This window comes from Carassius carassius, chromosome 24 (genome assembly GCF_963082965.1).
Source record: "Carassius carassius chromosome 24, fCarCar2.1, whole genome shotgun sequence".
NCBI lineage: Eukaryota > Metazoa > Chordata > Actinopteri > Cypriniformes > Cyprinidae > Carassius > Carassius carassius.
The window spans coordinates 31,646,256-31,672,347 of NC_081778.1; the positions used below are offsets into that span (position 1 = coordinate 31,646,256).

At 30.4% G+C, this 26,092-nt stretch overlaps 1 protein-coding gene across 2 annotated transcripts in view; it reads left to right on the forward strand.

The window, feature by feature from the left end:
• The window catches only part of zgc:158766 (uncharacterized protein LOC100009641 homolog), a 43,231-nt gene extending 19,717 nt beyond the window's left edge, over positions 1-23,514 (forward strand). Inside the window, exons 7-22 of one of the 2 annotated variants that reach the window (XM_059508577.1) lie at positions 2,237-2,323; positions 2,411-2,527; positions 5,376-5,474; positions 5,731-5,873; positions 6,032-6,170; positions 6,441-6,563; positions 7,282-7,437; positions 7,923-8,196; positions 9,141-9,641; positions 11,268-11,542; positions 12,536-12,625; positions 12,704-12,928; positions 14,244-14,414; positions 14,497-14,674; positions 17,860-17,971; positions 23,306-23,514. In XM_059508577.1, coding sequence (XP_059364560.1) covers positions 2,237-2,323; positions 2,411-2,527; positions 5,376-5,474; positions 5,731-5,873; positions 6,032-6,170; positions 6,441-6,563; positions 7,282-7,437; positions 7,923-8,196; positions 9,141-9,641; positions 11,268-11,542; positions 12,536-12,625; positions 12,704-12,928; positions 14,244-14,414; positions 14,497-14,674; positions 17,860-17,971; positions 23,306-23,363 — 2,748 coding nt within the window. In that variant the 3' untranslated portion in view covers positions 23,364-23,514. Of the gene's footprint in view, positions 1-2,236; positions 2,324-2,410; positions 2,528-5,375; positions 5,475-5,730; positions 5,874-6,031; positions 6,171-6,440; positions 6,564-7,281; positions 7,438-7,922; positions 8,197-9,140; positions 9,642-11,267; positions 11,543-12,535; positions 12,636-12,703; positions 12,929-14,243; positions 14,415-14,496; positions 14,675-17,859; positions 17,972-23,305 lie in introns of those variants that run through there. The other variant, XM_059508578.1, reaches the window with a different exon arrangement.
• The last annotated feature ends 2,578 nt before the right edge of the window (positions 23,515-26,092 follow it).

Here is a 26,092-nt window from a genome sequence, read left to right on the forward strand (position 1 = left end):
TCACATTCAATTATGAATTACATGAATCATGTAAATGACAGCCTGCTTTAAATAATAATAATAATAATAATAATAAAATAAAATAAAAATTATATATTTTGTTATAGTTTGTTATAAATCTATTATTTTAATGTTTTGGATCCATTTTTATTTTTGTATTTTCCTTTTTTTATTTTCCATTTTTTTGTGTGCATTTGTAATTTTTTATTGTTTTAGGTTTATATATATATAAAAAAATGTGTGTGTGTGTGTGTTTCTACATAGTTTTTATTACATCATATTTTAGTTAAAAAATTTTTACTAAATTAAAATGAGAATTTTAATTCTCTTTCTTTTCAAGTAATGTTTTTTTAACGGTTTGAATTTTAGTTTCAGTTTTAGTTTGAATTATGTGCGTCAGTGTCTGGTTTGGTCGTTAGTCACTCCAGTTAATCACATAAAATTGGTGTAGAGTTTGACAGCTGTGTAAAATCAGCACTGACTCACATATTCTGTCACATAGTTTCTCACTAAAGCCAGAAACACAGCAAGCTGACAGCACTGCACTGAACCGTGCTCTTACATTACCATGCTGCGATCAAACCTCTGACACGCTTTAGGACGCAGTGATGGAAGAAAAGCGTCTGTGTTCACACACGCGTCGAGAGGGTTCTGAGTGTAAAGTTGAGGCTCTTTTCAGCACGCTAACAGTTGAATGCATGGTTCACGCCAAATATCTGAAAGAAAGTCTGTCCTCAGGGTTTGAAATGAGGCCTTGTGCGAGCATGTCTCAAAAACACTCGGAGACAAATGATCGGCCCCAGCATGCAAAATATGAGAGAAGAGGGAGTGTTTCTTCACTTAAATATGTTCTTAATAGCACTGGTACATGCAATAACTGATCTAAACTCTCTAGTCTTTGTGATTGTTTTTGTTTGACTTTTTTCTCCAATGTTAAGTCTGCACAATAAATGATCCAAACCAGGGTTTCCCAAACTGAAAGCAAAACGCAAAAAATGTATTAAATCATAAAAATGCTAAATAAATATTAATAATATATGTTTTAAATAAACAACAATCAAAATAAAATACTAACAAATAATTAATTCGATTATAAAAATGTTAAATAAAAATAAATCTTTTAAAGTAAAAAACATTGAAATAAAATATTTGCTAAAATTGAATTAAATCACAAAAATGCTATATTAATATAATTGATTTTTAAATAAAAAACAATCAGAATAAATTACTAGCTAATAATTAATTCAATCATAAAAATGCTAAATTAAAATAAATAATTTAAAATAAAAACACAATCAAAATAAAATATTAACTAATAATATTAATATTAAATATTCAATCACAAAAATGGCAAATCAAAATAAACGATTTCAAATAAAAATCATCAAAATTAGATATTTGCTAAAATGAATTAAATCCCCAAAATGCTGAATTAAAATAAATAATTGATTTAAAAAAACAATCGAAATAAAATACTAAATAATAATTAATTAAATCACAAAAATGCAAATCAAAATAAATAATTTCAAATAAAAATCATCAAAATAAAATATTTGCAAAAACATTATTAAATCCCAAAAATAATTAATAATCGATTTTTAAATAAAAAACAACCAAAATAAATAACTAACTAATAATAAATTAAATCACAAAAATGCTAAATCAAAATAAATATTTTCAAATTAAAATCATCAAAATAAAATATTTGCTAAAAGGTAGTTAAATTATAAAAATATTAAATTAAAATAAATACATAACTAAAATAAAAAGAATCAACATTGAACACTTAGTAAAAAAAAGATTCAATAATTTGTTTACCTGCTTATCATTATCACAATTACCGTAACCCTCATTAGAGAACCATATGTGAATGTTTTGTTAAATTATTGACATATTAATTTAAGTAACTCAGACAACATTATGGCAAAAAAGGGAACCCCTAATTTAATGTTTGGTCTTTGTAATTATCCTTATTTTTTATTTGTATTTATTTATTTATTTATTTATTTATTTATTTATATTTTACAATATGAGTTTATGAGTTGATAAAAATCAACTAAGTATAAAAATGCTAAATTTAAATCATATCAAAACACAAAAAATACCTGGTTTACCTGCATGTAATGTGACCATTAACCAACATTAGAGAACCATAAACATGCAATTGTGTTGTTAAATAATTGATATAGAAAGTTTTTGATTTATTAACACTTATTGATTTCCTCTGTCCCGCCAGACTCTTGTCCCCAATGCACTTTACTCAGTTTTGATTCTGATGGACCGAGATGCAGCAGTGAAAGTGGAGAGAGACGTCTCAGTTCCTGTGAGTAAATGACTGTCTGTCGTTCTCTAGGCTTCAGTTTGAGTCAGTTGGTGTTTATGTGAACTGCTCCTCTCTGTTCTTGTGCAGTGTGAAGTCCTGACGTCTCTGAAAGCTCTGCAGAAGCACATCGACTCGTCACAGCTCACCAGAGACTTTGAGGGCACCTTCCCATATGACCACAGCCACTACATTCAATTCAGACAGGTGCACAAAACAGGGTTTCATGAATGTTTTTATCAGCCGAAACACTTTGACATGTAATGTTCACCATTAAGCCCCCACCCTGAGGTTTTAATCTGATATTTCAATAATTTAACCACACACACCCAACCACCCATGGAAAAAAAAAATATTTTTTTAAACATACATTACTGTTGTCAAATTCATTAATATTGCATCCAAAATAAGTTTGTGTTTACATAATATATGTGTGTTAAGGTCCCAGCACAATTTAGATTTTATGATATTACTATTGTTATTAATATTATTATTATTATTATTAATTTGTATTTATTTTTCTGCCCTAAAACTAATAGGACAGACCAAAAAAAAAGTAATAATAATACTTTTGCAAACTAGTCCTAGCTTTTTCATCAGTGTCAGCAAAACCAAATCTAATATGCTAATCTCAATGCTAATCTTTGATAATAATAATTATATTATATATATAATATAATTAATATATAATATAATATATAATAAAATATAATATTATATATATATATATATATATATATATATAATATTATATATATATATATATATAATATTATATTATATATATATATATATATATATATATATATATATATATATATATATTTATATATATATATATATATATATAAAAGACGCTTCCTGAAGAAGCATACAAACATTTATAAAAATAATTAGCTATCACTATAAAGGTTATAAAGTTTAAAAATTTTATATTTTTATGGTAAATTACCTAAAATGGTATATTTCATCCCCGATTTTGGTGTTTAGAGGCTTGCTAAATAATATCTAATATCGTTTTAACCCTGATTTGAACCCTGATATTTATTTTACGTTTTTAAGATTTAATTATTAGCTTGTTTTCAGCTCACAAAGTCCAGTTTGGCAAACCCTGAGCTACTTTAAAAATTTTGCATTTGTGAGGAAGAAAATATTCATGATTCAAGCGCTTTATTGTCATATGTACTAGTACAAGGAAAATCTGACTTTGTTTGCTCCTCACGAGATTGACTGGGCAGAAAGGGAACAAACAAAACTTAACATAAAAAATAAAGGATATACAGTAAAGTAAAAACCAGAAAGAATAAGAAAAATAAACAAAAATAGCACAAAAAAAGAAACCACTGCAAGAAAAAGAAAAAAGAGCCTGTATGCAAATTAGAATAATTTATACACTTTAAAAATATGCTTAAATTACACTTTATACACTTGCCTAAACTTTGAAATTACACTTAAATTACACTTTACACACTTACATAAACTTTAAAAAGACACTTAAATTACACTTTAAACAATTACATAAACTTTAAAAAAAGACACTTAAATTACACTTAAAATACACTTTACACACTTACATACAGTTTAAAATTACACTTAAATTACAATTTATACACTTAGCTAAACTTTGAAAAGACACTTAAAGTACACTTTATACACTTTAATAAACTTTAAAAAGACACTTAAATTACACTTTAAACAATTACATAAACTTTAAAAAAACACTTAAATTACACTTTAAACAATTACATAAACTTTAAAAAAGACACTTAAATTACACTTAAATTACACTTTACACACTTACATAAACTTTAAAAAGACACTTAAATTACACTTTAAACTATTACATAAACTTTAAAAAATACTTAAATTACACTTTAAACAATTACATAACCTTTAAAAAGACACTTAATTTACACTTAAAATACACTTTACACACTTACATAAACTTTTAAAAGATACTTAAATTAAACTTTATACACTTGCCTAAACTTTGAAATTACACTTAAATTACACTTTACACACTTACATACAGTTTAAAATTACACTTAAATTACAATTTATACACTTTAATAAACTTTAAAAAGACACTTAAATTACACTTTAAACAATTACATAAACTTTAAAAAGACACTTAAATTACACTTTAAACAATTACATAACCTTTAAAAAAGACACTTAAATTACACTTAAAATACACTTTACACACTTACATAAACTTTTAAAAGACACTTAAATTACACTTTATACACTTGCCTAAACTTTAAAATTACACTTAAATTACACTTTACACACTTACATAAACTTTAAAAAGACACTTAAATTACACTTTAATCAATTACATAAACTTTAAAAAGACACTTAAATTACACTTTAAACAATTACATAAACTTTAAAAAAGACACTTAAATTACACTTAAAATACACTTTACACACTTACATACAGTTTAAAAAGACACTTAAATTACACTTTAATCAATTACATAAACTTTAAAAAGACACTTAAATTACACTTTAAACAATTACATAAACTTTAAAAAGACACTTAAATTACACTTTATACACTTACCTAAACTTTAAAATTACATTAAATTACAATGTATACACTTACATACAATTTAAAATTACATTAAATTACAATTTATACACTTACATACACTTTACAATTACTCTTAAATTACAATGTATACACTTACACTAAAAAAATACTTAAATTGCACTTTACACACTTACATAAACTTTAAAAAGACACTTAAATTACACTTCATACACTTATGCAAACTTTAAAATTACACTTAAATTACACTTTATAAACTTACATACACTTTTAAAAATACACTTAAATTACACTTTACACACTTACGTAAACTTTTCAACACTTAAATTACACTTAAATTAAATTGTAAACACCTACATAGACTTTAAAATTACACTTAAATTACACTTTATAAACTTACATACACTTTTAAAAATACACTTAAAATACACAGAAAATTAAAAAACACTTAAAAAGCAAAAACAATTGTGTCGAACTTAGTGTTTTTTTATCCGCTAACAGAAAATCGAACCGTTTGCTGTGAGCTGCAGCGCTGCGATCGGTTCTCTTCAAAGCTCCATCAAGACGCTGAACAGCATCGGCAGTCTGGAGACATCGGAGGTAATATTGTTGAGAGAAACTGTTTGATTTTAGGTCATTTTCTGCAGCACAATTGAAAATTATTTAAATTGTCTTGTTTACTGGTGTTCTCTTTGCTAAGCCCCAACTTTAAACATGTCACTGACCAATCCAAGCTTAGCAAATGTTGCCTTTTGTTTTTGTTACTTTGTAATGTTTTTTTTAAATGTAACACAATGCAAGTTCAGCAGAGGGGTGGAGCTTCACACAGGCTGATTTGAATATTGATCTTCTGTAGGAGGTGTCAGAGGTCATCAGCCAGCAGAAGAGTCTCATGAAGAGCGTTCTGGACGACAGCAAACTCAACCGCCTGCGACTGGAGGGTGGCACCTTTCTGGCCCGCATCAGGAAAGAGGAGATGTGTGAAAATGAGAACTACAGGTACTGCCTTCATCAGAGGACTGATAGATCCTTACATTGGGTAGAAAAGCTTTAATAGGATACTGGCCTATCAGGATTCCTCTTAAAAAGCTGCATAACACTGCCATTAGTTTATTTACTTCCAGTGCTGTTTTATTAATTACACGAGTCTTGTGTAGGGACGCTGTGGATTTGGTCAGTGCACTGTATAACCAGGTGGATGAAGAGGTCCATAAACTCGTCATTCTGTCGAATAAATCCCTGCAGCAGCTGAAAACGCTCCTGGAGCTGCGTGTCTTACAGGAGAGACATCAGGAGGTCAGAGACAGGATTTTTCCCATTCATTTTCCCCACAGGCATATCTGATCATTAGAAATCTCTGAATGTGAAAAAAAATAAGACATTGTGGATTATGCAAGCAAATCACTCAGGGGTTTGTGTTTTTTTACAAAATCCCACATTAACTATTAAAAATCTGCTTGTCTGTGGAGTAAATGAATGTACCTTGATTGTCACAGTTCTATTTAAATATTAGTTGATTATTGGAAAGACTATGTGCTGATAGTGTTTGTCTGTATCTGTCCTCAGGTTAAGAGGTGGTTTTATGTGGAGAGCGAGAAACATTTGGCTCCTCTGGACTCCTATAGTCTCTCTCTGAGCTCCATTCAGGACATGAGACAGGGTCTGGCCCAATTCATGGAGGAGTCCACCGTAAGAGCTTCATGTGCCGAATGCTTTGATGAATCACAGAAAGTTTTTTTTATCTGTATATTTTATATATATATATATATATATATATATATATATATATATATATATATAAAAATAAAAAAATATACAGATAAAAAAAAAACTGAACTGAAAAAAAAAATATATATAAATATATAGTTATTTTATGAATCACAGAAAGATAAAAGAGAGCTGGCATTTTAGGTTCAGATTGCTCTTGGTGAATTTAAATGAGTTCAAGAACATGTTTCAGTTTTAACAACAACCAGAAAATTAAAAATAGATACCTAATTTATGAATCCTGAACGTAACAAACAATTATGTATTCTTTAAATTATAATTGCATCTTGTATTTTTTTATTTATTTTGTAATTTATTTTAATTTTAATTTTAATTTTAATTTTATTTAATAATTTAATTTAATTTAATTTAATTTAATTTAATTTTAGTATTAATTAAAACTAAAGCACACACACACACACACACACACACACACACACACAAATCTCTTATAAATAACAGTGTTTGCATTTCATTGATTACTTTTTATTATTTATTATGTCTGTATTATATATATATATATATAGAGAGAGAGAGAGAGAAAGAGTTTTTTTTTTTTTTCGTGCCATAGAGGTCACTGAGGCGAATTAGTGGGTCATTTGACTAATTAGTTCTCTTGGTCTTTAATTTGCTCCTGTAGGAACAGCAGAAGAAAGCCGCAGAGTTACTGAGGGAATCTAAAGCCAGTTCAACGTTTCTGGAGTTCAAAGAGCACATCAGCACCATCCTGCAGCGCAGCGAAACACGCAAGAATGAACTGGACGTCCTGCTCAAACTCTATGAGTTCTACGAATCGGTAAAGAGATGTTTCTGGATTGTATTATGTTTAGTTAGCTGGATCATGTCAGCTGTTGTGAGGATAAGTATTGGTCGACTGATATAGGGTGTATCACTTCTGCATGGAATTTTATATCTGTTGCATATAAAATTTTTTATTGCATTAGGCTTCGGGGGTTTCAGAGCTCAGTGAGGTTTGCTTAGGGACAGCTCAGAAGAATCTGAACCCTTCAGAGCAAAGCCTGCCATCAAAATAATGAAATAGATAAATAAAAATGACAAAAGCAAAACGTGGAAAAGGGAAAAGACAGTTACAAAAAAATTTACTAAAATCAGAACGAACTGAAAATATACAAATAAATCCTAACTGATCATTTAAAAAAAAAATTCAAAATAAAAGTCCCAACCCACGGCACTTATCAGCCAAACAGAAAAATGATACAATAATTTAAAATGCCAAATCTTGAGCACTTCTGATCATGTGTTAAACTGTGTGTCACGCAGGCGGACCAGTGGTTGCTCCACTGTCAGGAGTATTTTTCCCAGCTAAAGCGGGATGATAACGCGGTCGGTTTGACACCGGCCGTGCTGCAGGTCCTCCAGGACTATCACAGCGAGGCCACGAAGTTCTCATTGGAAAACTTCAGCTCGCTCAACCAGATGGTGCTGAAGCTCAAGAGCGAGCAGGAGCTGCATCACTGGAGCAGCGTCTGGCAGCAGTGCCAACAAACCAAACAGCAGCTGGAGGAAATGCTGGCCGAAGCGCAAACCGCTGACGGTAAAACATCAGCACAGCCCGAGACATTCGTAATGCTAGAAATAATCAGACAAAAATAAACCACACTAATCTGTATTTTACTGTTGTTCTGTACAATAAAATAATAATTATTAACATAGCTGTGACCCTGGAGCACAACACCAGTCATAAAGGTCGATTATTTTAAATTGAGATTTTTACTGTGCATAATCTTTCCATTGATGTGTGGTTTGTTAGGTTTCGGACAATATTTGGCCAAGATACAACTATTTGAAAATCTGGAATATATAATATACCTGTTCTACTTATGACCGCTTTTGTGCTCCATGGTCAAAAAAGTTGTTTTAGTTTTTATTATTATTACTATTATTATATTTTACCACCATTTTAAAATTTTACTGTATTGTGTTATTTTGTATTAATATTTCTACATTGATGATGATGATTATCATTATTATTAAATACTCTGTTTTTTTATGGAATCATATTATATTAGTAATATATTTCTTCATTGATTATTATTATTATTATTATTACTATTTTTATTAAATCTCAGTTGTTTATTTCACAATATAGTATTATATATTAGTAATATAATTTTTATTTTACAGTAAAGTACTATTATTACACGTATATATTAATAATATATTTCTTAATTAAATATTATAATTATTACATGTTTTTATTTTGCAGTATAGTATTATTAGATATTCATTGTTTATTATTATTGTAAATAAATACTTATTTTTATTTTACAGTTCTGTCCATCGCATATATATAAACATATTTCTGCATTTTATTGTATTATATTCACATTTTATTGTTTGTTTTTTATTATTGTGTTTTATTAAATTTTCTTGCACTTTTCCTCTATGTCTGTACTTTTGCGATGGAGGCTTCTGTCACTAAGACAAACTGTGTGTGTGTGTGTGTGTGTTTCTGATTGTGTCCGTCTGTGCTCACAGAGATGTTACCAAACCCTTCAGAGACCCAGAATGGACTGGACTCCTCTGATGTTCCCGCTCGGAGCTCTTCTTCACCGTCGTGTTTTGAGGATGAAGATGAGAAGCCACATTCAGCAGGTCCGTTTTCCAGAAGCCAGTTCCCGTTCCCCTTTCCCCCGGAGAGCGGCAAGCCGTCGTCGTCTGTGTTTGAGGACACCGACAGCGACTGCACCGTCGACTCGTCCATCTCGTGCCACTCTGAGCCCCTGATGCGCCTCCGCAAACACCCACTCAAGAAGATCATGAAGAAGACCCTGAGCTATGAGCTGCCGGCGCGGGACAAAGCTCATGGCTACACCGGCGTCTACATCCGAGGACTACAGGTCACCAATAACGTTTGCGTGGAGACGAAGCTACAACGGCCAGCCGTCATGAGCCCAGCGCTGGGCCGCAGCCGCAGCATGTCGACCCCGTCACGCGTTCAGTCCAGACTCAGCGACGGAGACGTCAAGAGACACAGCGGGTGAGCAAACACAATTAAGACGGACATAGATGTGCCCTTGGTGGACAAATCCAGTAATAAGGGTCAATTTCTGGAAATTGAGAGTTATACATCATCTGCAAGCTGAATAAATCATCTTTCAATTGATGTGAGGTTTGTTAGGATCAGACAATATTTGGCCAAGAAAATCTGGAATTTGAGGGTGCAAAAAAAATCACATTTAAAGTTGTCCAAATTCTTAGCAATGCATATTACTAATAAAAAAAAATTAGATGTATATAAATTTTTACTGTAGAAAATTTACTAAATATCTTCATGGAACATAATCTTTACTTAATATCCTACTGATTTTTTGCATGAAAGAAACATAATAAATAATTTGGCCCATAAAATGTATTTTTGGCTATTGCTACAAATATACCCCAGAGACTTAAGACTGATTTAAAATAATGATAAATCAAACATTAATAATAATAACAATATTTGTATTTTTACTGTTAATCTATGAAACATAATTTTGTATTATTATTAATACTACTAATAATAACCATAATAATAGTTGTTATTATTATTATGTTGATTTTTATATTATAATGTCATCATTACTATACTGTAACATGTATTTATTTATTTATTTATTTAAATTTTAGAATTAAATAAATAGTTATTTTATGAAATAAAATAAAAGACAGCTTTAAATATTGGTAATGATAGTAAATAATGGAGATGATTAAATATTAATAATAGTAGTAGTACTTATTTGTATTTTTACTGTTGTTCTGTTTAAAAAACTAATAAAATCAAATACTAGATTTTTTTATTTTACAGTTTAGTATTATTAGTGTAGAAATATATTTCTTTATTGATTTGTTTAAATGTTATAACTAAATGAAATAATAAGTAACCATAAAGTTGTTATTATTAAATTAAATAATAAAATAACCATAAAAATATTATTTTATTGCTATTATTATTAATTGTTCAGTTAAATTTTACAGTATAGTATTATTACTTTAGTAAAACTATTAATATTAATTTAAAATAATTATATTTAATATAATATTAATATAAATTAATATTCATATTCATTTATTTTATTACATTTTATGAAAATGCTTAATTAATAATTATAATATAATAATAATAAAGACATATTTGTGTATAATTTAATTAATTAATGTTTAATAATAAATAATAATTACATTTTTAAAATGATGATGGTGACGATAATAATAATAATAATAAAGACAGTCAATACTATTAGTAATAACAGTTAATAATAGAGTTTTTAATTAAAAATAAATAGAAATAATTATTTGTATTTTTACTGTTCTTCTGTCAAAAAATTCTAATAATTCAATTTTGTTTAAATGAACTCTCATTTTTGATTTTACAGTATAGTATTACTATTGATATTATTATTATTGATTTGTTCAATTTTAATAATTTTACTAAAAACTGTGAAAGCTTTCGGCTGAAATAATGAGATTTTTATATAGTCTTGTGTACGTTTTTTTCTATATCCTCATGCTAAAATTGACTAAATCCACATTTTAAAGCTGATTTTAAAAAGTCTCATGTCTAGAGACTCATGACTGCACAGCTCCCTGTGATTCTCCGTCAGTATTTATCGCTGTATTCATGCTGCATCGCTGCTGTCGTCTGTTCCAGTAAAATCCAGCACATCATGGACGAGATGATCTCCACTGAGAGAGAATACGTCAGATCCCTCAGATACATCATCCAGCACTACTTCCCAGAGATGGAGCGACTGGACCTTCCTCAGGACCTCCGAGGGAAGCGCAGCATCATTTTTGGGAATCTGGAGAAGTTGTGTGATTTTCACAGCCAGTATTTCCTGACGGATCTGGAGAGCTGCGCTCATTCACCGCTGTCTATCAGCAGCTGCTTCCTCAAACACGTCAGTCCAAGTGATGTTCACTTCTTCTGTTCACTGCTGCATTTAATTGATCAAAAATACAGTAAAAATTTTAAATATTATCATAAGTTATAATAGCTGTTTTCTATGTGAATATCTGTTCAAATGTAATTTATTCTTGTACATTTTCAGCATCATTACTTCAGTCTTCAGTGTCACATGATCTTCAGAAATCATTTTAATATGATGATTTGCTGCTCAAGAAACATTTCTGATTATTATCAGTGTTGAACACAGTTTGTGGAAATGGTGACATTTTTATTTGGGATTCTTTGATGAACAGAAAATTGGATGAAAGAACTGAAAGCTTTATTTGAATTGGAAAAAGTCTCTTTTCTGTCGCTTTTGATCAGTTTAATTAATTTATAATTTTTATGAATTTATTACTAACTCCAGTTTTTTTAAATAATGTATACAATTTAAAAAAATAATATAATTATTTATTTATAAGACAAAAAAGCACAAAAAATTGTTGCTGAGGTGAAAAACTGTGATAATCATGATAATTATTTATTTATTTGAATGAAGAACATTAAATGTAAATAAAACATAATAACTTTTTGATTAAATAAATAATTATTATTTAAATAATTATTATATATTTTTTATATTTTTAGTATTATTATTACACTAATTACTATTAGAATTGTATTTTTATATTTGTATTTGAATTATTTAATTAACCTAAAAAATATAAAAAACATTTAATGTTAATAAAATAAATTTTAATTAACAATTAAATTAATTAATTGTTTGTTTAATAATTAAGTAAAATAAATATTTGTTATTTAAAAATTGAAATACAATTTTTTATGCAATAATTTGAATAATACTTTTAAATGATAATGTGTGCAATGGTAGATATTTTGCTCTTAGTTGCTCTTGATAAATACTGTTAAAATACTTACAGTCTTATGAGATTTTGTCCATAGTGTCCACCTCCATGTGAGATATAAATGTGTTTTGCATGGTTAGGAGGAACAGTTCGGGATGTACGCCCTGTACAGCAAAAACAAGCCATGCTCAGACGCCCTGCTAACGAGTCACGGAAACAGTTTTTTCAAGGTAAGTGCTGGTGTTTTTCCTCCGTAACGTTATTAATCCAAGCTGCAGATGTTTCTGAACATTACCTGTGCTCTGAAGAACAAGCAGGTGGAGCTGGGAGATAAGATGGACCTGGCGTCATACCTGCTGAAGCCCATCCAGAGGATGAGTAAATACGCTCTGCTCCTGAAGGATCTGATCAAGGAGTGCGGTCAGTCTGAAGAGCAGGAGCTCACTGACCTCAGAACAGCCGAGGAGATGGTCAAGTTCCAGCTGCGCCATGGAAACGACCTGCTGGCCATGGATGCCATCCGGGGATGTGATGTAAGCGGAGTTTAATTTCAGTAAAATACAATTTTTATTATTTACAAATATACTTATCCATGTATTTGAATACATTTTATAAAAAAAAAATATATATATAGATTTATTTGTTTATTTGAGAAAATTACATTTAATGTATTAAAATAAATATTTATAATTAAATAAAAATTATATTTTTATTCAAAAAAATTTAAATTAAAATAAATAATTGTTTGTTTGTTTCATTATTTATTTATTTGATTAAAAAACATTAAAAGTAAATTAAAGAAATGTTGTTTATAATTATATTAGTAAATAATAGTTTTATTAAATAATATAAAAAGAGAATTATTTATTTTACTAAATTTTATTCAAATAAATAATTGTATTATATATGTATTTAAATAACAATGTAAATAAATCATAATAATTATTAATAATAATACAAATAAAGAATTGTGTTTGTATATAAATTTGAGTAACTCAAATTAAATTAAATTAAATTTAAAATAGTTATTTAATAATGAAATAAAATAAATAATTGCTTTCTGAAATATTAATTGAATAAATGTTATTCAAATAAATAAATGTATTATTTATTTGTTTCTTTCTTTGATTTAAATTTAAAAAATATAATACGTTATTATTTAATATTTAAATAAGTGAAATTAATTTTCAATAAAAATGTTTAATTATTTATAAATACTATTTAAAAATATAATTATTTATTTATTATTTGTATTATTTATTTCTTAAAAATAAAATGTAAATAAAATACTTTTTATTTAAAAATATAAATATATATGAAAAAATATAATATCTTAACAAATAAATACATTTTACTCAAATAAATAATTGTGTCTGCTTTTATATGTGAGTATTTAATGTAAATTAAATAAATCATTGCTTTATAAAATATTATTTTAAAATATAAATATTTTTGAGTAAATGTTATTCAAATAAATAAATGTATCATTTATTTGCTTTAAATAAAATAATTAAATGAATAAATATTTAATAATTAAATAATAAATAATTAAAAATAGAAAAAAATTTAAATAAATTTGAACATTTTAGGTATCTAAATAACATTTAAAGTGAATAAGTAAAAATAATTAAAATAAATTATTTTAAGTTTTATTTATTTATTTACTCATTTTTATCATAAAATCATATCTATTGTTTTTAATGCTGATTTTTACTGTAATAAAATAATTTTTTACTGTATTTCACAAAAAAATAAATACTGAGTGAATATGAATTAGCTTCTATTATAAATTTGATTGTCTGTTGACATGATTTGACAGAGATTTATACACAGTGTTGTGTTTCTCAGGTCAATCTGAAGGAGCAGGGTCAGCTTCGCTGTCAGGAAGAGTTCATCGTTTGGTGCGGACGCAAAAAATACCTGCGCCACGTTTTCCTATTCGAGGATCTCATCCTCTTCAGCAAGACCAAGAAGATTGAAGGAGGATACGACATCTACATCTACAAACAGTCCTTCAAGGTACACAATACGAGTCTGATGTCAGGCTGCAGAGTTTCTTCTGTGAGTTTTGTGTGATGAAGAGTGTTTGGTCTGGTCTCAGACGGCTGAGATCGGGATGACGGAGAGCGTGGGAGACAGCGGCCTGCGCTTCGAGATCTGGTTTCGCCGGAGGAAGTCACAGGACACCTTCATCCTGCAGGCCTCTTCTGGAGAAGTGAAGAACGTCTGGACCTCCGTCATCGGCAAGATCCTCTGGAGACAAGCTTTACGAAACCGAGGTCAGACTGTGACACTGCATACATTACGCTACACAAAAGAGAAAAATCAAGTCAAATATAAATATATAAATAACTGTTCATCCGAGCCGTTTCGAGACTATACACTAAACAAAACAATATAACTTTTTTCTAACATATTCTGCTTTTTACTAAGTCATGAAAATACAGGTAATAATACAATTTGAGTCTTTTAAGTGTTCCTGTAGCTCAAGTGGTAGAGCATCGCGCTATCAAGCGCAAGGTTGTGGGTTCGAAAAATTGATAGCCTGAATGCACTGTAAGTCGCTTTGGATAAAAGTGTCTGCAAAATTTAATTTAATTTTAAAGGCTGTGAGTTTTTCGTCTCTTCAGCAGCACCAGGCTAAATATAAATAAAATAATATATAGATTTTAGATTATATTATAATATGGATAATTAGATTGAAATGTTAAAAATAATAATGATATTTTTTATGTGTAAAATAAATTATAAAATAATTTAAATTAATAAAATACTAATAATATATTAATTTAAATAACAATTATACTATATAGAAAAATAATATTCATATCATTAAATTTAATCAATATTATTATAATATAAAATATAGATATTATTATCCAAAATCCCCTTGTATAATATAGAAAAATAATATTACAAATTATTTATATAATTTTATATTTATATTCATTATGTTGGTATTACCGGAGTAATGCACGGTGAAACATAATTTACGAGATTTATGAGATTATAAAAAGAGAATGTAAAGATGTTCTATGCAAATTAGTGCATGTTTCGTTATATAATGCCTCATTTGCATATTTAAACACCAAACACTGTGAATCTTTAACTATATAAAGATCCAGTCAGTCAATAACACTCTCATAAATTCTGTACTTCAGAGTCTATTTGACCAATTAATTTAAAAGAACAATGTAACGATAAAAACTCCATGATCACGGGAAGAAGGAGGCGGGAGCCGGCGGACAATCAAATCAAACTTTAATTACAAAATAAAGACAAAACAGCTCGTCAGCCCCTCACGGACGACTGACACGCACAAATAAAAAGCTTGTAAGAGTCATTTGTTTGTGAATCAGAAAGAATTGGTTCATAAGAGTCATTAGTTTGTGAATCTGAAAGAATCGGCTCATAAGAGTCATATGTTTGTAAATTAGAAAAAATCAGCTCATAAGAGTCATTAGTTTGTGAATCAGAAAGAATTGGTTCATAAGAGTCATTAGTTTGTGAATCAGAAAGAATTGGTTCATAAGAGTCATTAGTTTGTGAATCAGAAAGAATTGCTTCATAAGAGTCATAAGTTTCTGAATCTGAAAGAATCGGCTCATAAGAGTCATATGTTTGTAAATTAGAAAGAATCAGCTCATAAGAGTCATTAGTTTGTGAATCAGAAAGAATTGGTTCATAAGAGTCATTAGTTTGTGAATCAGAAAGAATTGCTTCATAAGAGTCATTAGTTTGTGAATCAGAAAGAATTGGTTCATAAGAGTCATATATTTGTAAATTAGAAAGAATCAGCTCATAAGAGTCATTAGTTTGTGAATCAGAAAGAATTGGTTCATAAGAGTCATTAGTTTGTGAATCTGAAAGAATCGGCTCATAAGAGTCATATGTTTGTAAATCAGAAAGAATCAGCTCATAAGAGTCATTCGTTTGTGAATCAGAAAGAATTGGTCCATAAGAGTCATTAGTTTGTGAATCAGAAAGAATTGGTTCATAAGAGTCATTAGTTTCTGAATCTGAAAGAATCAGCTCATAAGAGTCATTAGTTTGTGAATCAGAAAGAATTGGTTCATAAGAGTCATTAGTTTGTGAATCGGAAAGAATTGCTTCATAAGAGTCATTACTTTGTGAATCAGAAAGAATCAGCTCATAAAAGTCATATGTTTGTAAATTAGAAAGAATCTACTCATAAGAGTCATTAGTTTGTGAATATGCATGCTCATGCTCATATGAGCAATTTGTTTGCAAATCAGAAAGAATTGTTTGTTTTATAAGAGTCATATGTTTGTGAATCAGAAAGAATCTGCTCATAAGAGTCATTTGTTTGTGAATCACAAAGAATCAAAGTTTTCAAGAGTCATATATTTGTGAATCTGAAAGAACCTGTTCATAAGAGTCATAGGTTTGTGAATCAAAAAGAATTGGCTCATGAGAGTAATTTGTTTGAGAATCGCAAATATTCGGATCATAATAATCATATGTTTGAGAATCGGAAAGAATCAGCTCGAAAGAGTCATTTGTTTGTGAAACTGAAAGAATCGGCTCATAAGAGTCATATGTTTGTGAATCTGAAAGAACCTGTTCATAAGAGTCATAGGTTTGTGAATAAAAAAGAATTGGCTCATGAGAGTAATTTGTTTGAGAATCGCAAATATTCGGATCATAATAATCATATGTTTGAGAATCGGAAAGAATCAGCTCGAAAGAGTCATTTGTTTGTGAAACTGAAAGAATCGGCTCATAAGAGTCATATGTTTGTGAATCAGAAGGAATCGGTTCGTAAGAGTCATTTGTTTGAGAATCACAAAGAATCGGCTCAAACGAGTCATATATTTTTGAATCTGAAAGAACCTGTTCATAAGAGTCATAGGTTTGTGAATCAAAAAGAATTGGCTCATGAGAGTAATTTGTTTGAGAATCGCAAATATTCGGATCATAATAATCATATGTGAAACTGAAAGAATCGGCTCATAAGAGTCATATGTTTGTGAATCAGAAGGAATCGGTTCGTAAGAGTCATTTGTTTGAGAATCACAAAGAATCGGCTCAAACGAGTCATATATTTTTGAATCTGAAAGAATCTGTTCATAAGAGTCATTTGTTTCAGAAACACAAAGAATCGGCTCATAAGAGTCATGTGTTTGTGTATCAGAAAGAATTGCCTCATAAGATTCATTAGGTAGTGAATCTCGAGAGTCATTTGTTTGTGAACCAGACTACGCTTGTTCTGTTTATTTGTCGTGAAAACATCATCTTTGTATTTCATTGTGTTTAATCAAGCTAAAAGCTCACAACTCTTTTAAATGTCACGTGTTGTGTTGCAGTGTGGCGGCGTCTCAGCGCTGCAGGAAACACTGCTGTCTGTCGGTCACAGCCTGTTGCATTAGTCACTCTAGCTTGTGTTAATGGTTTTATATTGTGTGTGTGTGTGTGTGTGTGTGTGTGTGTGTTTGATCATTAGAGTTGCGGATGCAGGAGATGGTCTCGATGGGAATTGGAAACAAGCCGTTCATGGACATCAAACCCAGCGACTCTGCCATCAGCGATCGAGCCGTCGACTACATCATGAAAGGGTCAGGTAAGATGTCTGCATCAGCAAGACATTAACATCATCATCTTCATCATCTTCATCATCTTCATCTTTCGCCTCATTCTGTTTCTCTGGCAGTCTGTCAAACAAATGATGCAGTGGCACAGAAATGATGCACTTTCCCTTTAAAGAAAATAACACACACATACATATACAAACACACTGATGTTCAAAAATTTGGGAGCAGTAAGATTTTAATGTGTTTTAAAGAAGTATCTTCTGTTCATCAAGTCTTCATTTATTTGATCAAAAATACAGTGAGTATCTGTGATACTTTTTCTGGATTATTTGATGAATGAAGTTAAAAAGAATAGCATTTATTTAAAATATAAATATTTTCTAACAGTATATTTAATTATTACTATATACTATATTACTTTATTAATACTTAATATATATATATTTAAAATTAATAATCATTTATAGTATTTAAAAATTTGTAGAATTGTTTTTATCATGATATATGTTTATTTATATCATGTTATATATTTTTATACGAAATACAATTTTTAAATCCATTATGATTATTTATAAGTAATTTAAAACTCATATGAAAAGTATTGTTTTTCCTTAAAAATACAAATAATTATGTAAAAAAATAATAATAATAATAATAATTATAATTATTTATAAAAAATATAATAATAACAAATAATGTTGTTTTTACAAAGAATCTTTTGTATAAAAAATATTTATAGCTTATATGTATATATACACACACATATATATATATTAGAATTATTTATATCATTATAAATTATCTTAAATTAAAACCGAAATAAAACTAAAACTAAAACTAAATGCAAATATTAAAAAAGAACAAAAAATATTAACTTAATCATAAACTTAATTTATTAAAAGTTATTTATATCATTATAGAAAATATATTTAATGATATTATATGTATAATATATATATTTTATATATGATAAACTATTTATCAATAATTATTTTATTTACCCTAAACCTAATGGACAGAAGACACAGACTCGTAAGAGAATTATTTATTAAACACAGTCCATATTCCCGTCCTGAATGAAGACAAATTAGAATCAGAGTGAAGCACAGCGTTTCAGAGCTGTGTGTGATCGGGAGAAGTTAGTGTTAGTGTGTGTTTATTAACTTCACTGTCTCACAGTCAAGGAAGTGTGTGTGTGTGTGTGTGTGTGTGTGTGTGTGTGTGTGTGTGTGTGAGATACGTCCACGCCTGTACACAGAGTGCGGTGTGGTGTGTGCTCATTAACTTTAAGCATGTTTGGATTCGAGGTCAAAATATTGTATTTGTGGTATCAGCGCCCTGCAAACACGTCTTGTGTGAAGCACAACCTGCTGCTTCTGCACCACATGAACTGCAGACGCTGTGTGTGTGTGTGTGCAAGTGAAGCAGGTGTAAACAACACATCAAATGAATGATGAATATATGTGTGTAGATTGACAGAGACACACACACAGCCGATGTGCGCTTCACACACATCAAAACACAACAACACTCTTCATTTGTTACAGCATACGTTCATCTGGTGCATATCCTGTGCATGAATATTAAATCATCTATGCTTAATGTTTAATATTGAAATTATCCTGCAATGAGACAGAAACAACACATTATCAAATATACATTTTCAAATCCACATTAAAACTAATATATATCAAAACCATATATATATATATATATTAAATTAAAAATTAAATTAAATGTATGCTTTTAGCAAACGCTTTTATGCATTCAGGCTATCAATTTGTACCTATCATGTGTTCCCGGGGAATCGAACTCACAACCTTGTGCTTGACAAGCAATGCTCTACCACCTGAGCTACAGGAACACAATATATATATATATATATATATATATATATATATATATATATATATAGCATCTCTGATGTTTACTTCACCCTATACACTACAGACCAAAAGTTTGGAAACATTACTATTTTTAATGTTTTTGAAAGAAGTTTCTTTTGCTCATCAAGCCTGCATTTATTTGATCAAAAATACAGAAAAAAATTTAATATTGTGATATATTATTACAATTTAAAATAATTGTTTTTTTCATTTATTATACTTTAAATTATCATTTATTTCTGTGATGCAAAGCTGAATTTTTAGGATCATTATCACATGATCCTTTAGAAATCATTCTAATATGATGATTCATTATCAAAGCTGGAAACAGTTCTGCTGCTTAATATTTGTTCAGAACATGTGATACTTTTTTAGGATACTTTGATGAATAAAAAGTAAAAAAAAAAGAAGAAGCTATGTTTTTAAAATATAAATATTTAGTAATAACAATATACACTACTGCTCAGTAATTTGGGGTCAGTAATTTTTTTTCTTTCTTATTTTTAAATAAAATCAATACTTTTATTCAGCAAGGATGTGTTAAATTGATAAAAAGTGATAGTAAAGAAAATATATTATTAGAATATATATTATTAGAATTTTTTTTTTTGAATAAATGCAGTTCTTTTTAACCTTTTATTGATCAAATATATGAGACAGCAGAACTGTTTCAACACTCATAATAATCAGAATATTAGAATGATTTGTAAATGATCATGTGATCGACTGATGTTACATGTGACACTGAAGGCTGGAGGAATGATGCTGAAAATTCAGCTTTGCATCACAGGAATAAATTATTTTTTTAAAGTATTTTCAAATAGAAAACTATTATTTTAAGTTGTAATAATATTTCACAATATTACAGTTTTTTCTGTATTTTTTGATCAAATAAATGCAGGCTTGATGAGCAGAAGAAACTTCTTTAAAAAACATTAAAAATAGTAATGTTTCCAAACTTTTGGTCTGTGCTGTATATATATTATTTTATTATTATTGATTATTATTATTATTATTATTGTTATATTATATATTAAATATATGTATAATGATATAAGTATAAACATTAATGATTATATTAAAATGTCTTATTTTTAAGAGAGGACAATATTTTTCTCATGATTTTTCATCTATTTTATTATTATTCAAGTTCAAGTTCAAGTTCAAGTCTGCTTTATTGTCCCACATGTACAGTACATACATACAGAGAATCAAAATTGCGTTACTCTCAGACCCCCCGGCGCACACAGATAACGTTAACATTAAAGCCTAAAAATCTAGATCAAAATATAAAATGTAGAATGTTAAAAAAGACATATAATAAAATTAAAAATAAAGTTAAATAAAGCAGCGCATGGCAAGATAGAGTGCAAATCGGTGAAGTGAACAACAGTGCAGATAAAAGGTTTTTTAGTGCAAAAACAAAAGCTTATTAAGTCTGATTAAAGTGACAAAGGGCTCAAGAGCAGTTATTTTATTTAACTGACTGATGAGGTAGTGGAATGATGTCAGTTCCATGGAGAATGAGGTAGTGAGCAGACCAATGCTGCACAAAGTGACTGGTGCATGTCATCGTATATTAGTGGAGGGGGATCTGGGGGGGTTCAGAGTTCAGTGGTGCCTGGGGCAGAAGAGGAAGGGGGGGGGGGGCAAGTTCGGGAGTGAGTTCAGCTTCCTGACAGCCTGATGGATGAAGCTGTCCTTCAGTCTGCTGGTCCTGGCCTGGAGTCTCCGCAGTCTCCTCCCTGATGGCGTCAGGCTGAAGAAGCTGTGTGATGGGTGGGTGGGATCACCTGTGATGCAGAGGGCTTTGCGTGTGAGACGTGTTCCGTAAATGTGCTAGAGGGAGGGGAGAGAGACACCAATGATCTTCTCAGCTGCTCTCACTATGCGTTGCAGAGTCTCTCGATGGTGCCTCTGTAGAAGGTGTACATGATGGGGGCCGGGGCTCTGGCTTTCCTCAGTTTGCGGAGGAAGTAGAGACGTTGTTGTGATTTCTTGGCCAGTGCTGCGGTGTTGTCGGTCCCGGAGAGGTCCTCTGTGATGTGCACACCCAGGAACTTGGTGCTCCTCACTCTCTCCACAGTCGCACTGTTGATGGTCAGAGGAACGTGCTGAGTGTGCGCTCTCCTGAAGTCAACAACAATCTCCTTTGTCTTCTCCACGTTCAGAGAGAAATTGTTGTCACTGCACCACTTGGCCAGGCGGCTCACCTCACTCCTGTAGTTTGTCTCATCTTTGTTGCTAATGAGACCCACCACAGTCGTGTCATCTGCAAACTTAATAAAGAGGTTGGAGTTGTGTGAAGGTGTGCAGTCATGGGTCAGCAGAGTGAAGAGGAGGGGGCTCAGCACACATCCTTGGGGGGCCCCAGTGTTCAGTGTGATGGTGCTGGATGTGTTGCTGCCGACCCGTACTGCCTGAGGTCTTCCAGTCAGAAAGTCCAACAGCCAGTTGCACAGCGAAGTGTTGAGCCCCAGTTGGATCAGTTTGTAAATAAGCTGTTGAGGGATGATTGTGTTGAATGCTGAACTGAAGTCAATGAACAGCATTCTGACATATGAGTCCTTTTTGTCCAGATGTGTGAGTGCTGAGTGGAGGGTAGTGGCGATGGCATCATCGGTCCACCGGTTGGACCGAAATGCAAACTGGAAGGGGTCCAGGGAGGGGGGGGGGATACTTGATGTGGTGCATGACTAGCCGTTCAAAGCACTTCATGAGGATGTGCAACAGGATGGTACTCATTGAAGAAGGATGGAGATGGCTTCTTCAGAACTGGAATGATGGTGGTAGTTTTGAAACATGTGGGAACAACAGCCTGACTCAGTGAGATGTTGAAAATGTCTGTGAAGACATCAGTGAGTTCTGCTGCACAGTCTCTCAGTACACGCCCAGGGATGTTGTCAGGGCCCGGAGCTTTGCGTGCATTGATCCTGCTGAAGGATCTCCTCACGCTGTCTGGGGTCAGCATCATCACCTGGTCACCGGGAGGAGGTGGAGTCTTCTGTGCAGTGGTGCTGTTTTGTTGCTCAAAGCGAGTGAAGAAGGTGTTCAGCTCATTTAGTAGAGAGATGTTGTTGTCACAGGTCCGTGGTGGGGTTCCCTGCCACAGGTTCCTAGTGTCTCCGCTGTTGCTGAATTGATGAGCTATCCTCCTGGAGTGCTGTCTCTTAGCCTCTTCTTTCTTTCTTTCTTTCTTGACAATTTCTTTTGATGACAATTAACGGAGATGCCCACAAACTAATCAGTGCTGACGCGTAACACACAGACTTCACCAACAAAGTGCAAAACCCAGAGATCACATTTGCTAACAGTACCCACTATGTGTTACCATAAACAGCTTTATTTCACTTAAAGCAAAAGTTCGTTCTTCAGTAGTTTTAGTTCTAAGGTCATCACTTCTGTATTGTTTCTGTGCAGCTTCACTGATTCTCTCCTGCAGCTGATTGTTGTCCATGTTCGGTCTCTGCAGAGTCGCGGATGCGGGCGTCCATCGCGGTGTCCTCGTTCGATCACTCCACGCCGTTTAAGAGACCTCACTCCACCATCTCCAACAGCAGCTCGTCCTCGTCCGGCAGCCAGTCCTCGTCCTCTCTTCTGGGGTCTCTGAACCTGCACCTCTCTCCGTCTCACCCGTCCCATCCGTCTCTGAGCCACTGGCCCTACGACTGCATCGAGGAGGACGAGCTCGAGCACGACTCCACGCTCCAGTCCTCCATCAGTGAGTCACCAGACACTGAAAGATCACAGGAATAAATTACATCGGAACAGAGATTCACATACAAAACAGTTATTTTACAATCAAATAATATTTCTAAATTTTACTGTATTTTTAATCAACTATATGCAGCCTTGGTAAACAGAAAATAGTTTTTTCGAAGAAAAATTAAAATCTGTAATCAGTCTCTAGATGCGTGTCCTCCTGAAAACAATCACAATGTCATTTATTCCTGTTTAATATATTTTTTTTTTAATTATGATCTATTTAGTTGAGGAGCAGAGAACACATATTTTGTGCATAAACATCAAATTATCCCTTCAAATAAAATTTAGAAATTTTAGTATAATTGTAGGTTAAAATCTGCAATTACTAACTAGTCATAAATGTACAAATTGGGCTTAAAATTGTAGAAATAAATATTTAGAGTTTAGAAAAAAAAAATATATATATATATATATATATATATGTATATATTTATTTATTTATTTATTTATTTATTTTTTATTTATTTTTATTTTTTTTTTTTTTTTTCATAATAAGATTTTTGGCATTGTGACATTACTTTCATGTCAATGTAAGCACATTTTCTTCCTAAAGGTACAGATACTTTACAATGTATTGTAAAAACATGTTAACCATTATTAATATTCGAGCACTATTTATAAGTTATATTAACTGAGCAAATCAGTATATTTTCATGATTTCTGAAGATCACGTGACACTGAGGACTGGAGGAATGATGGTGAAAATACAGCGGAGCATCACAGAAATAAATTACAGATTAACACAGATTCACATAGAAAACAGCTGCTTTAGATTGCCATAATATTTCACAATTTGTACTGTATTTTTAATCAAATAAATGCAGCCTTGATGAGCAGAGAATACTCCTTTTAACAACATTGTAAACACACACAAACACTGATAAATATGTATATATACTTGTTTGGAAAGTTTCGCTCTGCACAAAACAATCCGTGGTTCTTCATAATTAGTTGGTCGAGATTATTGAGTCTGTTATGGGCAGAAGGTGTACATGAAAGCTCAGACAGGAAGTGTGAAACAGGAAATGGGCCCCTCTCACTCTGCTGGTGTTTGTTTTGTTGACTGGAGCCCAGTGGAAACTCAGAGAAGAGGGGCTGAAGGTTTGTGGTTTCACTGGGCAGCTTAAAGAGACAAAGATGTGTTTGTGTGACACTAATACTAGATCCAATCCTTCACTTATTATTACACAAGATTCAGTCCAGCTCCTCTTCCTGCTCCGGCCTGAAAAACTACAATATTTATGATAATTCTATTATTAACTGTACTTGAAATTGTACTTCTACTCACTAAAGCTGCATTTATCTGATCACAAACTCACTAAAGTGCTTTTATTTTGAAATGTTACTTAAAAGTAAAAGTTGTTAATTTTAATGTTATAAAAGTGTCGCATGATCTTCATTCTAATCTGCTGATTTGCTGCTCAAGAAACATTTCTGATTGTGATCTATTAGGAAAACAGAATATCTTTGCATTTTATATTTATTTTCATATTTATTCATTTTATGAATTCATAAATAAATATAAATTACTGTCACGTTTGATTTAATATCTAATATATATTGCGTTTTGATATATTTTAATAAATAAATTAACAAATAATATAAATTACTTTAACAGATTACTGTCACTTTTAATCAGTCCTTATTGAATAAAAGTATTAATGTTTTTAATAAATAGATTAAGTAAATTTCTGTTAATAAATAAATTACTTACACTTTTTAATCAGTTTAATGCATCCTTGTGGAATAAAAGCATTATTATTTTATAGAAAATTTTAAAAGTAAATTACTATAAATAAATAAATTACTGTCACTTTTTATCAATTTAATGCCTCCTTGCTAAATAAAAGTATTCATATTTTAATTAATTATTAATTAATATATTACTGTAAATTAAAAAATACTGCCACTTTTGATCAATTTAATGAGTCCTTGCTAAATAAAAGTATAAAAAAAATTACTATAAATAAATTATTGTAATTTTTATCAATTTAATGCGTCCTTGCTGAATAAAAGTATTAATTCTTTTTTAAATAAAAAAATTACCAAATAATATAAATACTGTAAATAAACTAATTTTTGTCACTTTCAATCAGTTTAATGTGTCCTTGCTAAATAAAAGTATTCTATTTTTAATAAATAAATTAAGTTAATTACTGTAAATTAAAAACATGCTGTACCATCTGATAAATGTAATGTGTCCTTATTGAATAAAAGTATTATTATTTTAAATAAATAAAGAATATGCATTACTGTAAATAAAGAAATTACTGTCACTTTTGATCAATTTAATGGATCCATACTGAATAAAATGTTAAATATTATTAATAAATAAAATTAAGTTAATTACTGTTAATAAATAAATCACTGCAAGTTTTGGTCAGTTTAATGCATCCTTACTAAATAAAAGCATACTTGTTTTTTTTGTTTTTTTTTTAAACAAATACATATGTATATAATAGTTGTGCATCGCTGAGTAAGGAAGTGTTTGTTG